Genomic DNA, 17,346 nt, shown 5'->3' with positions numbered 1-17,346 from the left:
TGAGAAGGTGTTCCTATTTAACATAAAAGAATTCAGAATTTTAAAAAACAAAACACCTATCTGCTGTATACCTAAAGTTTATAGTTGTTCACTCTGTTCTGTTCTACCTCTTTGCGGGGGGGTTATTATTGCAGATCTGCTGCTTTGCCAGTCTTCTCTCTGCTTTGTCTTTAAAGTGAGTGGATTTTCGCAGGCATCAGGTGCAGTGTTGCTGGGCCACAGTCAGTATGCTGACACCCTTCCATCTTCCAGTCTCCGCCAAAAGTCATTTTTGTACCGGCTCACTTCCAGGCATGGTGGAGGTGGTGTCTCAGCAGAAGGGTGGTTGGTGACATGACTAAGATTATTCTGAGGCTCATGGGCTGTGGTGGCCTTTGTCAAAACTGCGAGTAGCTCAGACCCCCAGAAGAAGAGCTGTTCACTTTGGCTGTCCTTTCTAAATACGGAGCAGCCAACACAAAGATGAGTGGAAGAGCTTCATGGCTGTGATAGTCAACCTGATCAGGCTTTCTTACCAAGGCAGATATTAGTAAGAATTAAGAAAATACATGTGTGTGTTTTTTTTTAAACACCCAGATTTTCTTTTGATTACAAAGAAATTAGTGACTCTATTATTTTTTTCCAGTAGCATTTAAGGAAATCAGAAATGCATTTGATTTGTTTAAATTAACTCCAGAAGAAAAAAATGATATTCCTGAGAATAATCGGAAAAGAGATGAAATACCACCAGACTGTAAAGTCACAGAAGACCACAAAACCAAGGAAAACAAGCCATTACTTAAAGAAAGAAGAAATACAAGAGATGAGACTGACACGTGGGCATATATAGCTGCAGAAGGTGACCAAGAAGTTCTGGACGGCGTGAGCCGAGCAGAGGAGAGTCCTGGTGAGTGTGTGTCACTGTGTGCAGTTTTCTCAGGGCTGTGTGCAGAGCTCTCCCCTCACCTTCCTCTCCTCTCTGCAGTTATGGTCTCAGGATGGAGCTGAAAACTGAATCTACTTTCTGATTCCCTCTAGAATAGCTCAGCACATTTACAATTACAGAGACTTCTGGTTTGCTACCTTATCTCTCCTTCTTGTCAAGTTGTCTGATTGTATATCTTACTACATTTCTTTCAGAAAACTGTCAAAATAGACTTATTTGTATTCTTCCCTTTTAACTTAGCAGTCAGTAACACTTAAATGAGGTTATATTGTGAGTACTGTTCTGAAATACTGGAATTAGCTGAGGAGGCGAGGTCTGTGTATAGAGTACGTAGTGGTGGAGAAGAGGAATGAAAGTATATTTATGTATTTATAACTAGGGCAGGGATTCAGAGATTTGTCTGATAAAACTTTGTATAATTTATAAATCTTGTAAAACAGTTGAAGTTTTGAAATACCTGGGGATATATAACAAGCTAGTTGTTAGGTGACCCTCTTACTGCAAAACACCTAGGTTCTGGGATCCTTGCTTAACATGATTACCCAGCTGGTTGGAAACTGGGTTAGTTTCTTCAGCCAGCATACGGTGGGGCTTGCGGGGGCTGGGACAGGATTGGTCTGCCCAGATGTCAGATAGCTGTACTGCTGTTGAGACACCAGGCAACAAAGAATAGTCCAGGAGGTATTGGTCCAGCCAGCTGGGGAGCTCTGGGTGGAACCTGAGACCGACCTAGTTAACAGAGGGCAGGGAGACCCAGGAAAGAGGTAGCCACCCTGGATGGGGAGGCAAGTTTCACGAGCAGGGAGCTTCTGACTGGCCTGGCCTGGGCGCCACAGGATAAGTATCCCTCACCACCCCCAGCACCTTAATAGTTTGTGGAGAGCCCTGAGTTCAGTCCACATGTGCCCTCAATGCTGTTCCTCCATGGAAACAGTGGGCGGAACATACACCGGAGGACAGGGAGGATGTGGTGGGCCTCTGGGACCTTCTCCCACAGTAGAGCACTAGTGATGCCAGAAGTTTGTTCATTGGAAGACTAATAGAATAGACCAGCCTCCGGTAGTGCTAAGGGAAAAAAAGAATGAAAACTTAAAACAGTATTTCCAGGGGAAAAAGAGAGGGCATTATAGGTGGCATCCAGATTAAAATGATAAAAATTCTATGAGCATTTTCTTGCAATAAACTAGAAAACTGAATGAAATGGGAAATTCCTAGAAAGATAACAGTTTAACAAAACTGACCCGAATACAAAAATTGGATATTATTACTATTAAAAAGTGTGAAATAGTCATTTAAAGTAGTCTTTCAAGTTTAACACTAGGCACAGATGGTTTCATATGCAAGAGTTTATCAAACTTACAAAGAAGTCTTCCTGAAAGCAGGTGGGCTCTGGGCCCCACCATCATTTCAGTCCTCAGACCAGACAACTGTCTCCAGAAGGGAGAGGACGGCCAGAGTTCAGCACTCACAGCTCAGGTGTGAAAACCCAGCAAAGCAGGAGCAGGTTGAATCCAGCCACTTGTAAGGCTTCAGTTCAGTTCACTCACTCAGTCGTGTGCGACTCCTTGGGACCCCATGAACCGCAGCACACCAGGCCTCCCTGTGCATCACCAGCTCCCGGAGTTTACTCAGACTCATGTCCATCGAGTCAGTGGTGCCATCCAACCATCTCATCCTCTGTCGTCCCCTTCTCGTCCCACCTTCAATCTCTCCCAGCATCAGGGTCTTTTCAAATGAGTCAGCTCTTCGCATGAGGTGGCCAAAGTATTGGAATTTCAGCTTCAGCATCACACCTTCCAATGAACACCCAGGACTGATCTCCTTTAGGATGGACTGGTTGGATCTCCTTGCAGTCCAAAGTTCAAAACTTGCAGCACCACAGTTCAAAAGCATCAATTCTTCGACACTCAGCTCCCTTTATAGTCTAGCTCTCACATCCATACAAGACTACTGGAAAAACCATAGCTTTGATTAGATGGACCTTTGTTGGCAAAGTAATATCTAAGGGTTAGGGTCAGGCTTCTGTGGTCAGTAAGGGCTGTATTCACAGAGTCTCATTCACATTGTAACATTCTTTTACTGTATGTCTAATTTTTTATTTAAAATAGAGAAAAAGTTAAAACTGCTAGATGTTGGGTACAATAGGAATGAACAGAATGAATTTAGGATTTTAAGCCAGTTGGCTTCATTGTGATCCCACTGAGTATCATGGCTTTGTGTAACTGGAGGCACTATCTCAGTCTCTGTGAACCCTCAGCTGTCCCGAGTCCCAATCTTCCTAGGGAGGTTGTGGGGGGAAGCAGTTGAGGACTCAGACACGTGTCAGTGCACACATGGCTTTCCTTATTTGTAACATGGCTTCCTCACAGATTTTTGTGTATGGATTGAATGTATTGATTGATGAATTTAACACTCCTTTCTGAATGTCTACTACTGTTGTTACTCAGGAAGTGAGGTACAGCAAGTACATGCGACTTACCAGTAATACATGGACAAGGCTGCGCTGTTTCTGTGTCACTGCTGCTAAGTCGCTTCAGTCGTGTCCGACTCTGTGCAGCCCCAAAGACGGCAGCCCACCAGGCTTCCCCGTCCCTGGGATTCTCCAGGCAAGAACACTGGAGTGGGTTGCCATTTCCTTCTCCAATGCATGAAAGTGAAAGTGAAGCTGCTCAGTCGTATCTAACTCTTAGCGACCCCATGGACTGCAGCCTACCAGGCTCCTCCGTCCATGGGATTGTTTCTGTGTTGGGATGTCCTTAAATCCTTTTAACTTTTTTTTCTTTCTCGAAGTATAGTTGATATACAGTGTTGTTATTAAAATGTACAGCAAAGTGATTCAGTTACATATACACACATATTCTTCAGATTGTTTTCCATTATAAGTTATTACATGATACTGAATGTAGCTCCTTATGCTATACAGTAGGTCTTTGTTTATCTATGTTATATATAGGAGTTTGTATCTTTTAATCCCAAACTGCTAATTTAGTCCCCTCCCCTTTCCCCTTTGTTAACCATTAGTTTGTTTTCTGTGAGTCTGTTTCTGTTTTGTCAGTAAATTCATTTCTATCTTTCTCTTTTTTTTTTAGATTCCATATATTTGTCTTTTTGTGTCTGACTCACTTCACTTAGTATGGTCATCTTCAGGTCCATCCATGTTGCTGCAGGTGGCATGATTTCACTCTTTATGGCTGACTAGTATTCCATTGTGTATATGTATGTATATACACACACATATGTGTACACACATGCCACATTTTCTTTATACATTCATCTATTGATGAACACTTTGGATATTTAAGTTGCTTCCATGTCTTGACTATTGTAAATAATGCTGCTATGAACATAGGGCTCCATGTACCTTTTCAGATTAGAGTTTTCATCTTTTCTGCCCAGGAGTAGGATTGCTAGGTCATGTAGTAGTTCTGTTTTTAGATTTTTGAGGAACCTCCACATTGTTCTCCATAGTGGCTATATCAACTTACATTCCCACAGTTTGTAGAAGGGTTCCCTTTTCTTCATGCCTTCTCCAGCATATATTGTTTGTAGATTTTTTTAATGATGGCCATTCTAACCAATGGGAGGTACTGGCTGTAGCTTTGATTTACTATTCTCTAATAATTAGCAATGTTGAGCATCTTTTCCTGTTCTGTTAGTCATCTGTTTAAATCCTTTAACTCTTACCATCAAACATTTGTGCCTTTCACTGTTTAAAATAGTACAGCCATTTTGAGTTCTTCCCAGATGTCCTCTATTCCACTGCCAGTAGGGAATAAACATTTTCATCCCTAGTGTTGATGAGCCCATGGGTCGAACAGGAGGGTGGGAACTAGCACTTGCGTCACTTGTAGTGGGGGTATCTCAGGGCCCTGAGCGCTATGGGGTTTGGTGGGGATACTTGCAGGAGGAGAAGCTTGAGCCAAGTCTGACAGGATCACAGGCAATGATTTATTTATATTTAGAGTGACTACCTACATGAATATTGTAAGCAGTGTACATTTATCCCTTGTGTAAGGTTGACCCTCTGTCTCTGGCCCTTCTGGTTGGGGAGGGCTGACCAGCTGTCCAAGAAGAATGACCAAGGAACAAATCACAGGGCTTCCTCTTACTGAAGCCCTGTGATTTCTCACTTTCTTTCAGCTACTAAAATTAATGTTACTATTTTACAGTTAATAAGATACCTATTAGTCTTCATGCCTCTTTCATGTATGGCATCTAAAAGTGGACAGTTCATATTACTACCCAAAGAAAGTAAGAAACTTAATTAGAGACTCAGATGACATAGGTATAAAATATAACATTTGGGTTAGGACACCATATGCTTAAATAAAATGGCATTGTATTTTTTTATAGTCCATAAAAATATATCTTAATAAGGCTCTTCTGTGTCCCAGATGGCAGACAGCAGGTTCTAAGTCTGGGCATGGATCTGCAGCTGGAGTGGATGAGACTGGAGGACTTCCAGAAGCATCTTGATGGAGAAGATGAGAATGTTACTACAGCAGATGTGATTCCAAGCAGTGAGTGGTTTTGGAATTATAGGGTTCTTCTTCATGAATCTAGTTATTGAAACCTAATTTATCTTTTCTTTCATTTTAGATTTATTGAGGGATGCTGTGAAAAATGGGGATTATATTACTGTGAAGGTTGCTCTTAACTCAAGTGAAGAATATAACCTGGACCAAGAGGTGAGGTGTCTTTCTAAAAATCTGATGATAGGAAGATGGAAAATCAGCTCTTTTATAGTTAAAGAGTAAACCTGAGTTATTTTTAAAGTAATACATGTTCACTTTATAAGAGTCAAACATTGTAGAAACATATAATAGGATTACAGTTCTTGTAATTCCAGCCCTATATAATGACCTTTAGTTAGCCATGATATGCCTGGTTTTGTCTATGGTTTAACCTCTGCGTTTTGAGGGGAAAGTGACTCCTTGTTTTGTCACCATTTGTGTTTGATTGTTAGTTGCCTATTTACAGCAACTGCCCCTCTTTCTATTGTTTTGGGAGGTTTTTCTGACCATGCCCTTGGCTTACCAGATCTTAGTTCTGGACCAGGGATTGAACTTGTGCCCTCTGCAGTGGAAACACAGTGTTAACCACTGGACCTCCAGAGAAGTCCCCAATCTTTTCTTATTGTTGCTGAGTTTTTTCACACTGATTTATAAGGATACTTGAAGCATATTAACCCTTTCTGTTCTACGTTTTTGAGTCTTACTGCTTGGGGACATTTTTATTTTTAGGTAGTCACATCATTTGATCTTTTCCTTTATGGCTTTTGGTCATCTAATCTTGCTTAGAAAAGATTTTTATATATTCTTTTTAGTTTTATTGTTTTAATTGTGGATTTTTTAGGTTTAATCCTTTAGGATTACATTTAAAAGATTAATTTGGCTCAGAGTTGACATTTTTACATTTTGAGTCTTTTTTTTGAGGAATGTATCTACTCTTCATTCATTCAGCTCTTCATTTCTTCTCTTAAAATTCTTTGGGTTTTTTTCTTCATGTAGTTCTTGTACATTTATTTTAGATGCATTCATACGAATCATCTTATTATGTTCATTGGGATCTTTCTCTCCCACACTTTTGGTACCACGTGTGTAACAAAACCAACGCAGGATTCGAGCGGGATGACACTGGTGATGCTCGCGGCTGCAGGAGGGCAGGACGACCTGCTAAGGCTGCTCCTCAGGAAGGGGGCGAAGGTGAATGGTCGGCAGAAGAATGGGACTACGGCACTCATCCACGCCGCCGAGAAGGTGGGCCACTTGGCATGCTGTGCTTCCACAGCCTTGGGACTGAGACAGAATTTGTGTCTGCCGGGCAGTGTGCCAGTCACACAGTCACATAACTTAGTTCAGTTCATCTATGACTTGTCATAAATCAGTGTTTTTATTGACAGTCGTACTTTGAAATTTCCAAATATAGTCTATCTAGTTGGAGATGATTTGTATTGAAAAAGAACTTCTGATTAAGGTATTGATTAAGGTATTGATTTAGTTCTTAGATTTTTAAAAAATCTTTTCTAAAGTGTCCCTTTGGTTAATAATTTAATTAAAATGTTCCATGTTATCTTATTAAAGGACTGAGATGAAGAGGTTCTTTATGTTGAAGCCAGTGGTTAAAGTTGAGGTTGAAGTTGCTGGCAGAAGGTGTGTGGCTGTGCAGGGTGCCAGTGGGAGTGGCCGCTCCATGCAGCCCCCGACTCTCCTGGGACACTGGGCGGGGGTCGGGAGAGAGGAGCGGAAGCAGTAGTCTGTGGTATTCACCACCCTGCATGAGATAGAATCTAAGTACTTTTGCTGATGGCTAGAAATTTCAAAACATCTTGAAATATCTTACTTATGAAGAGTTTGAGGGGATTAAATCCTTTTTTTTTTTTTTTAAACAGAACTTTTTAACTACCGTGGCTATTCTTTTGGAAGCAGGAGCTTTTGTAAACGTCCAGCAGAACAACGGTGAGACGGCGCTAATGAAGGTAAATGCCTCCCTGGGAGCACTGCCCACACCCCCCCATACCCTCCCCCGCGGGAGCATGTTCTCCACAGGACCTCCCACTGCCACTGTACTGGGGCTGGTGGTCAACCGGGACAAGACTGTCTGTGGACTTGAAGGGGTTGCAGCTGAGTGACAGAAACAGACCCAGAAAGACGGAGTTACTGGGTGTGATGAGAGGAAGCACAGGGAGTTGTGGGCTCTGTAACCTGGTGGCTAAGCTTTGTGGATTCCAGCTGAGCCTTGGAGGCAACCTGGCAGCTGGCTCAGCTGCATCCTGAAGATCTAGGTCAGCTGGGATGAACCATGTCAGTGGAAGGGGACAGACTGTGCCCTGTAGAGACCTGGGCATGGAGCAGATGGACGGGGATTCGTTCCTTCCCATTGGTGACTTCATCTCCTTGGCCTCAGGTTTCCTCACCTGTGCATGGATTGTGGAAGCTTGGAGAAGCTCCCCACCCCCCACCCACAGCTCCAGATTTTCTGGCCTGAGGTGCTGTCCACCCAGCAGGTCGTGACCACGTTGTGGACGCTGTGGCTCCTGCCTCATCCATGAAGGGAGTGCTCACCAAGGGCTGGTGGCTGCAGTTCCTCTTCTGACCTTTCCTGAGTCAGGCAGATGGTCAGGACCACCTCGTTCACCGTGGGCAGGACCCTGAGGCTGTGCTGGACTCTTGCCGTTCTTCTTCCACACTTTGGGGTTAAAACTTGTTTGCTGCTGGTGTTCCTGTTTCATTTTTGGTTCATAGAAACTTCGAGAAAGACTTAATCAGAATAGAGGCTGGACTTTGATGCTGCTATGTAACATCCCCTATTACAGTGGATGGCATGGATTGGTTTGCAGACTTGTGGTAGGATTTTTATACATACTGTAAGTGCTCAGGTGTTTAAAATGTGAATCTTAAGCTCAGGAGAGAGGCAGGCTAGAAAGTCGAATTGGGAGGGAAATGGCAGAGAAGCAAGAGGGACAGTTGCAGGAGGACCACAGGAGGTCTACTTCCAAGCCGGTTTCCAACCCCAGGGGTCCTTCTCTATGGAGAACTCTCAGCTGAGAGGAACAGACACTGATCACGGTTGAGTGATTTTTACTCCTTTACTCCGGACACAGGCTTGTAAAAGAGGAAACTCAGACATCGTCCGGCTGGTCATTGAATGTGGAGCTGACTGCAATATTCTGTCAAAGCACCAGAACAGTGCACTGCATTTTGCAAAGCAGTGCAACAACGTACTGGTGTACGACCTGCTGAAGAGCCACTTAGAGACGTAAGTGTGGGAGGAGTGTGCCCTGTTGGGACATGTAATGGACAATGTGTATGTAACCGCTCAGAAAAAGATAAGTCAAGTACAAGTCATGATGGGTTTCTGGTCTAAGAAGATGAATTTTAAAAGTGGTGTACAAAGTCTGCAAGTTATTGAGGAGTTAGAAACCTTCAAATTTAACGCCGTTCTATCTAGGAGTATCATCTTAAAATCTTAATTACACTCAACTTGGCTTCCAAACATTTTCTTAAAACCATTTAAACTTCATTGTTTCTAAGAAAGGTGATTTTTGAGAGCAGTTTTTACGTTCTGAGCGAAGTTGAATGGAAAGTAGCAATTTCCTACATGCATTGTCCTACCCTGGGCAGTGAGGCTGTTACAGTCAATGGACCCCCAGTGATGGGGACCCACCATTGTGGCTGACCCACACATCCTCCTGACCTAGATCCCCCCCAGGTTCCACTTGGTGTCACAAATCCTGTGTTTTTGGGCGAAGGTGTGATGACGTGTACCCACCATTGCCCTGTCACACACTCATCTCACCACCCAAAACATGCTCTGTGCTCCACCTGTTCAACTTGCCCAAACCCTGGAGACCACTGATGTTTTTACTGCTAGTTGGACTCACACAGTATATGCCCTTTTCCAGGTTTGCATCTTTGTGATAAGCATTCATGTTGTCTTCGTGTCTTTACGCAGCCTGATAAACTTGTTTCTTTTTAGTGCTGAATGGTTATTACATTGTCTGGAAATTATCACAGTTTAGCTATTCAAGTTCATGCATTTTCAAATGAATTCAAAATCATTAGATGTTATTGGAAGTTTATTAAGTAATTTAGTAGCTTTTTATTACTTCTCTTGCTCACATGTAACAGGAGCTTCAGGAGCAGTACTATTGTAGGTGAGGTGCTTTCAGTCAGGTAGCAGAGCCCCTCTCGTACTCGCCCACCAAGGGTAAGATAGGACTTGGATCTTCACGCCTGAAAGATGGTTATTCTCTGTTCCAGATATAGGCAAATTTCAGACAAACAGACAAAGGCAAAAGGGGGTGTTTCTGGCCACCTGGGCTGCCATCATTGAGAGCCTTAGCAGCAGCCAGGTATTGGTTACAGGTGGCCACCAAGTAAGGAGACTAGTCTGCCTGCTTTGCCCACAGCTGAGGGGGTCCAGGCATGCTGGACTTTGTTTCACATCTGTGACTAAATAGTTTTGGGGATTTTATGCTCCTTAAAGCAGAGCATCTGTTGGAAGGTGGCAGGAGGTGTTTGGGTCAGGTCAGTTACACTTTACCTACCAGATAGTCTCAAAATACTTTCTGAATTAGCACCAATCATTTTGACTGCTTTCTAAACCAAGTACTATAACAAGACTGTATGTGACAATTCTTGGCTTTATTTTCTAGCAGAATTCTTTTTTCTGATTCTCCTTGATCATTCATGCACTCATTTGACGAGTATGTGCTGAGTTCCAACTGTGTGCCTGGCACAACGCAGAAGACTCGGTGGGTGGGGAATGAGAGGACATCTAGGACAGACAGATGTGTGCCTTGTCCTATAGGAGTGCTCAGAACAAAAAGCAAGGGACAGCAGTTTTTCAGGCTGGCTCTGAGGAGGCTTCACTCGTCTGATTGTTCTGTGCCTCAAGATTCTTTCCTACATGAACAGCTTTTACTCTGCTTTTTTATTAGACTTTCGAGAGTTGCTGAAGAAACTATCAAGGATTACTTTGAAGCACGTCTTGCGCTACTGGAGCCAGTCTTCCCAATAGCATGCCATCGCCTCTGTGAGGGGCCAGATTTCTCAATGGATTTCAATTACAGACCCCCACAGACTATACCAGAAGGTAAGCCTTGTTTTTCTCCCACTTTGAAATGTGACATTATAAACATTAATAATCTTTTCTTTGAAGGAAACCTTAACAAACTCCATCATGTATACTAAATATATAAAATAGGTTAAGAACAAAATGCAGCCGATACCGTCGTAGCTGACCCTGAGGAGTCCACAGCAGTCTTTATACTTGTTTTAGAAGTATAGAACCTGGGTCTTAATACTTTTTATTAAAATTTACTGAAATCTAGCTTTCAACATGGTAAGCCCAGAATCAATATTTTTCTTGAATTTTATTATCACTGAGTCTTGCCCTTTTAAAGAGATCAAGAATAAAGAAAATGTGTTGCCCCATTGTAAAGTTGATTAGTAAGAGATAAGAATTTCAGTCCTGCCTCCTATGAGTTTATGCTTAACAGCTACTTGGCAAGTGAGACCATGGCCATGGGTGCCAAGTATATGGAGTGGAGACCGCACTCTCTTGACCTGAAAGGTGGGAATTCGGTTGGGTTCTGGCTTTCGTTTGTTCTTGTTCAGTTGCTCAGTCGTGTTCCAACTCTGCAACCACATGGACTGCAGCATGCCACACTCCTCTGTCCTCGTCTATCTCCCACTGTTTGCTCAAACTCAAGTCCATGGAGTCAGTGATGCCATCTCATCCTCCGCTGCCCGCTTCTCTGCCTGCCTTGTCTTTCCCAGCATCAGGGTTCTTTTCCAGTGAGTCTTCTCTTCACATCTGGTGTCCAAACAATTTGAGCTTCAGCATCAGTCCTTCTAATACATACTCAGGGTTGATTTCCTTTAGGATCAACTGGTTTGAAATGTTTTGTTTAAATATGTTAATGGAAACTTAAGCTACAGCTCTACGAATCAAAGCCAGTCATTTCTAACATCTTAGTCATTAGTCAACTGTGGATTTGGCTGGGCATTCATACCAGTGCTCTGGTGCAGCTGGACAGCCCTGGGTCACACATGGCTTTCTCTGCACATGCACAATGTCTGCAACCACTAACAATGTTTTCTACTCAACTGAAATCTTACCAAAGATACCTGGCTATTCTCACTGTTGAGACTCAGCATATGGTCTCCTCAATATGCTCTCAAAACCCCAGCCAGACCAGGACTTTCAGCCAACACCTTTAAAAGTACTGAAGTTTGACAGACATTCACCTTGGTATCTTGAGGGGCGTGTAGCTCTTAAAACTGAAGGAAAACAATTTATATTGATAACCATGAAACAAATGCCAGCAAATTGATTAGAGTCCCTTGGTCATACTCTTTGTTTGGATCAAGTATGTGTCTGTCAGACTAGGATTAAGGACCACTCCGTCCCTGGATCCTAGTCACTCAGGTTGGCAGGAACATAAACATGACCTTCATGAACATGTTTCTAGTAGGATTCCCATGTGGATGGCCTGTGCACTCAGGCTCTCATGATGCCCTCAAGCTCTGCGAAGTGCTGTCTTTGGATGGAAATTAAAATCTGTATTTACATCTCCTCAATTCAGGCTCTGGCGTCCTGCTATTTATCTTCCATGCAAACTTTCTGGGTAAAGAGGTCATTGCTCGCCTCTGTGGACCATGTAGTGTACAAGCTGTTGTTTTAAATGATAAATTTCAACTTCCTGTTTTTCTGGTAAGTCTCCGTAGTTCACAGTACATTCTTCTAATCAAAAGCAGAGATGACCTATAAATTCTTCTGTTAATTGCAGTTTTTGGAAATGACAATAACCCAATCATAATCATAAATTGTTTTAAAATTCTCATGGTCTAGAAACTAATTTTAAATATACCTTTAAATGCATTATAATTATTAACAAATGTTCACTTAAAATTCAAAAAGTAAGAAAAGCATGCTGTTGATGTTTCAAAAAATCCCAATGCAAACACTGTGCTGCTTGTATTTGTTTTGTTTTAATGAATCATTTTTTAGGTTATCTTAGTATAATTTTGATTTTTATATAGTGACCATTTTACTATAATTTTTTTTTAATATTTTTTTAAAATATTTTTTATAATTTTTTTAAATTAAAAATGCCCTTGAAGAATCTTTGTTGTTACCTTTGCCATATACAAAAGTCTGTCCTTAGGCTGAATTAAAATTAACTGGTTATGAAGATTTTTAATACTCATGCTATAAATATATATGGCCAGATACATATTAATGATTTATCTCGAATAGATTTTCCAGTTATCTAAGTTATCTAAGTCAAGGGAAAAGTAATCACAGCATGTTGCCTAAAGAAATACAAACAAAATGTGTGTATTTCTAATGAGAGTCTAAAGATGTCTGGAATCTGACTGTTTCTAGAGATGGCTGTCTGCGAAAATGCTCATCTTTGGTTTGCTCTCTTCCCCAGGACAGTCATTTTGTTTACTCATTCAGCCCTGTGGCAGGCCTCAATAAAATGTTCATAAGGCTGACGGAAGCACCTTCTGCTAAGGTGAGAATCCTTTCCTTGAATCTAGTGTCACTGCTCGGGTGTTTCTTCAAGTTTTCAGGACCGTTGTGTTCCTGCCTGGATCTGAGATGGGCTCAACTCTCTGAAGTCCATGGTACACAGCCGTAGGGAATGTTCTGTACTTTGATATTTAATTTCCACATGTATGATCATTAGCTAGACTGAATAAAGGAGTAACCTAAAAATTCAATTACAAGTACTTGAATCTTTAATTAAAATAATGGTAATCTAACCACTACACTGATAACCAATTTGAGAATCCTGCCAAAGAGACAGGGTTTTTTCCCCTCTCTTCTAAGGGGAGAGAAATGTATGTTTAGTTTCTAAGGGAAACTAGAAATATATGTTTCGTTTTGTTTTTTTTTTCTTTCAACAGGTTAAGTTGCTAATAGGTGCATACAGAGTACAGCTACAGTGACCAGAAAGAATTGGAAGATTACTCTTAAGACCTATTTCTAAATACTCTGTGAAGCAGTTTGGAATTCTGGCACAGCTAACATTTCCAAATTTAAAGTTTCTTCTGTAAGCCTCTTGCATTGAAGGCCAGTCATTTGTTACAGTCTGTTAAGATGGGACACAGTGGGTCTAACATAAACACAGATGTAAGTATTTGTGCAAGTGTTCTGAAATCTCAATGTTGTGTCCAGACTATGTTTTTCCACAATGTGGAATGGTACATACGAGGATTATTTAAGAAAATTAAAACTTTTTTTTTTTTAACTTGAAAATTTTTTTACTAGCTCTACTGAATTTTTGTGTTAAAAACCCCCAGCAGGAATGTTACATTAAGTTATCCAGGCACTAAGATAAGGTGTGAGTTTGCAGCCCTCAAAGTAGGGCGAATGTAAAGAAGACTAAAGGAAGGTTTGACCTTTCCAACAAGCTGTTGACATAGATCCTGAGTAAGTGAGAGCTTTTGTATATCTGCAGTTATCCTTTATTGTTTGCAAAGAAAATGAACCAGAATCTGAGATATAGCAGAAAAAACAAACTGGGACATAACATGAGGCATAAAAGGTGATAATTACATGTGAACTGTATCCTTGTTCGTGAACCCAAGTCATCAGATGGTCTGTGCTTATTCTGAATGCTGGGAACGCCAGCCACACTGTGCCTCCTGTCAAGTGACTTCCCACAGGTCTAATGCTTCCATTCTTTCAAGAAATATTTGACAGACTAATAAACCAAGGTGTCTGGATTATAGAAATGTATAAAATCATTAAGTTTGATTGGTTTTATGATTGAGTTAAATTTTAATGAACAATTTTCAGAAATGTCGCATATGTCCTCTCTCTCAGCATCCACAGGGGACTGGGTTCCAGAATCCCGATGCTCAAGTCCTTTATATGAAATGATGTATCTGCATTTAACCCCTTTGAGTCCCACCTTTTACTTTTAATCATCTCTGGACTAACAGTACCTAAAACAAAGTAAATGCTAGGTATTAATATTAATTCTATGTAGGGGGTTCCTGGTGTGCTTTTGGGGAACTTTTTTGTGCCCTAGATGCAGACAGAACCTGTGGATAGTTAGAGCAAACCACATACACTGTATAGACATTTCAGGGTTAAACTGACTTTTCCTACAGTGTCCTCAATAAAATACAATGTTTTCTATTTTCTATCTCAAGTCTCAGGACCTTCAGCAAAAAGGTGATGTGAAATGTGTTTGGGTTAGCAATAGCAATACCTGCGTTAGACTTTTCAACTGTATTGGATCCTATACTCCTCTGCATCTGACTTCATAGCTGCGAGATTTGTGTCAGCAGCAGTGCACTTTGTCCAGGATTGTGACATTCCTGTTATCTTAAGAGCACACCTTTACAAGCACAAGCGCACTGGGAATATAACCACTTGTAGAGCCATGCAGGTTAATATAGTTGCTTTCATCTAAACTCACTTCTCTCTGTAGCAGGTGAACCTAAGCACATGTGCCCTTGGGTGGGGAAATTCTGACCCTTGTGGCTTAAGGATGATGAGGTCTTGAACCTCCCAACTGACAAGGCAGCTGATCAGATCACATCCTTCAGTTTAATACTGGCATATGTGTGTATAATGATTGCTCTGAAAAACCCAATTCTCAAGCAGTACCTTAGCAAAGGTTTGCAGATTTGCTGCTACTACTATGAGTAGAAACCAAAGCCATCTCAAACCCCATAACTACAACTGAGCTTCATCCTAGGGCCACAGGAGATCTCAGCTACAAATGGGATTGCACTGCTCATTATCCAGACTCACTGAAGACCAATTAGTACACATTTTTCTTCTTCAGTTTTCTCCTAACTCTAAAAACCATGACCCCTCAGCAATTACTACTTTCCAATGTACATACTGAGGTACAGACATAATGCAGAATTGGGTTGTCAATTTAACTTACCAGAGACCTGGTCAACTCTCATGAATGTGGCTGCAAAAGAAAGCACATTATGTACATCCTTGTTAACGGTACCCAGCACCAAAGAGGAGTACCTAACATACCTACGAATAAATGCTGAAGTATAGTTGGATGGGGAGTTACGGTTGACATTCTCATCTGAACTAGAATTTCTTCAGTGGAATGTCAGGAAGTTTGCACTTGAATCTCAAGTGCTACTTTTAAAATTCTACTTGGAACTGTTAAACTTTCAGAGTTGTCACGTGAGAATTTACTAGTTTATTTAGTAGTAAGACTTTAGCATACAGAAAGCTGACAGACTTTAGAGCATTTTATGATTAATTAATGCCTTATAACAACAGTAGGACACAGATATGAGAATAACAAAAAGTGATTTATAAAATAAGAATTCAGAAAACTTTGAGACTTGCCTGGCAGTCCAGTGGTTAAGACTCCATGCTTCCAATGCAGGGGGTGCAGGTTCAATCCCCAATCAGGGAATTAAGATCCCACATGGCCAAATATATAATTTTTAAAGTCTTTGAGAATTTAGAAAATTCATGAATGTAGTAAAATCTGTTTCACAGCATAATACAGTACAAAGCCTTTTAAGTTACTTTGAAAAACATTGCTAGGTAAGCTCAGGCCACTGAGGGCATCTATACCACTTCCCTCTGCTGACCTGTAGGTGATGAAGCTCTTTTCCAGCCAAACCTGGCGTTTCCAGGCCTGACTTCTCCCAACTGGTACAGAAGAGCTTTACTCATGGGCTGGAAAATGGTAATAACATTGGTGAGGTCCACAATTCAGTCAAGACATACTCACCCTGAGTTCCCCAAGAACCACCCTCCCTCCTGTCTGCCATCAGTTTTTGTGGAAAAAGCTGAAGCTCTACCACGGCCTCTGTCTTGATTCATGTCTCACTACTTGCTTCCCTTGGGCCAAGATACATGTTGGTAAAGACAGGATTCTTCTCACTTGAACAAAGACAAATTTATAAGTAGTTCCTTTGTGATGGGGACTAACCCAAAACTGTTAGGTTAGTTGGGATTTTTTTTTTTTTTTTTTTAAATCTACAATTTCTAGTTCCAGGGGGTGGGTCTGTGGTAGTCTGTCAGTGTACCAGGGGAAGGTATACAATTGAGGAAAACAAACCTGGATAAAGTGTCATGACTGCTCATCTATCCACAGGTTGTTTATAATGGAGTGGTAATAAATTGAAAAATAAAACAAGATTCTTCTGGTTCATTTCTCCCTTGTTGTTCATTTCTTCCACAGAATGATTTGACCTGGGGGAAAAAAGGTAAATTCATTGTTAGAAAATAGTAAGTAATAGTATATATTTTTCTAAAGAAAAAACAAGTTTCTGTTATAAATAATTTGCTAGGATAGAATTTAAGACCTGAAGTCATATATTTGACCTATAAAACTTTCTATAACTAGTATTTTGTTGTGAACTCGTATATAGAGATTAAGTACCCTTAAGAGTTTGGAAAACAAGATCCCTAGCCCAGAGCAGTACCACCTTGTTAAGAAATGAAAATTCTTGGGCCTTTAAGTCACAGAGTGGGGCCCAGCAGTCTGTTCTGACAGGGAAAAATAAGACACTTCCTTCTTCTTCCTTCTAGAATTAAATATACATCTTCCACTTTATTTAACTGTCAAAGTTAGTGTTTTCCTTGAATGAAGTTTCTTTTCACTGACCAGAAAATAAAGTCTACAATGAAAAGCAGTAGATTGGCCATATAAAACCATATCTTCAGCATCACAGCACAGTTGGCCTATGTACATAGGGTTTTTTTTTCTTACCCATATTTTTTTACTTAAGTAAGGAACCTACATACCAAAACACTTTGAAAACTTAATGCCAACAAAACACCCAGAGTATAAAGTAATTCTCTGTAAACCTATTTTCAAAGGGCTTTTTCAAAGGGCAATTATAACTGATGATCAGTGAAAAGAGTTTTTAAAAGTAAAACATATTGAATTTTTAAAGGGGGCG

General features: G+C 40.9%; 2 protein-coding genes across 8 annotated transcripts in view; one reads left to right on the top strand and one right to left on the bottom strand.

The window, feature by feature from the left end:
• Positions 1–16,588, top strand: part of MPHOSPH8 (M-phase phosphoprotein 8) — a 45,617-nt gene extending 29,029 nt beyond the window's left edge. The window contains exons 5-14 of one of the 3 annotated variants that reach the window (XM_043477656.1): positions 677–886; positions 5,320–5,445; positions 5,525–5,613; positions 6,544–6,684; positions 7,317–7,403; positions 8,529–8,683; positions 10,368–10,522; positions 12,018–12,145; positions 12,870–12,953; positions 13,348–16,588. In XM_043477656.1, the coding sequence (XP_043333591.1) occupies positions 677–886; positions 5,320–5,445; positions 5,525–5,613; positions 6,544–6,684; positions 7,317–7,403; positions 8,529–8,683; positions 10,368–10,522; positions 12,018–12,145; positions 12,870–12,953; positions 13,348–13,389 (1,217 nt within the window). In that variant the 3' untranslated portion in view covers positions 13,390–16,588. Of the gene's footprint in view, positions 1–625; positions 887–5,319; positions 5,446–5,524; positions 5,614–6,543; positions 6,685–7,316; positions 7,404–8,528; positions 8,684–10,367; positions 10,523–12,017; positions 12,146–12,869; positions 12,954–13,347 lie in introns of all 3 variants that reach the window. The other 2 variants (XM_043477655.1, XM_043477654.1) reach the window with 2 other exon arrangements.
• The window catches only part of PSPC1 (paraspeckle component 1), a 73,470-nt gene continuing 70,328 nt past the window's right edge, over positions 14,205–17,346 (bottom strand). For 2 of the 5 annotated variants that reach the window (XR_006271151.1, XR_006271147.1), the window contains one exon: positions 16,392–16,633. The gene's annotated coding sequence lies outside the window, so the exon portion shown is untranslated. Of the gene's footprint in view, positions 15,378–15,603; positions 16,115–16,391; positions 16,634–17,346 lie in introns of those variants that run through there. The other 3 variants (XR_006271150.1, XR_006271149.1, XR_006271148.1) reach the window with 3 other exon arrangements.

Source organism: Cervus canadensis, chromosome 9 (genome assembly GCF_019320065.1).
Source record: "Cervus canadensis isolate Bull #8, Minnesota chromosome 9, ASM1932006v1, whole genome shotgun sequence".
NCBI classification, from domain to species: Eukaryota; Metazoa; Chordata; class Mammalia; order Artiodactyla; family Cervidae; genus Cervus; species Cervus canadensis.
This window is presented reverse-complemented; position numbering and strand designations above follow the sequence as displayed.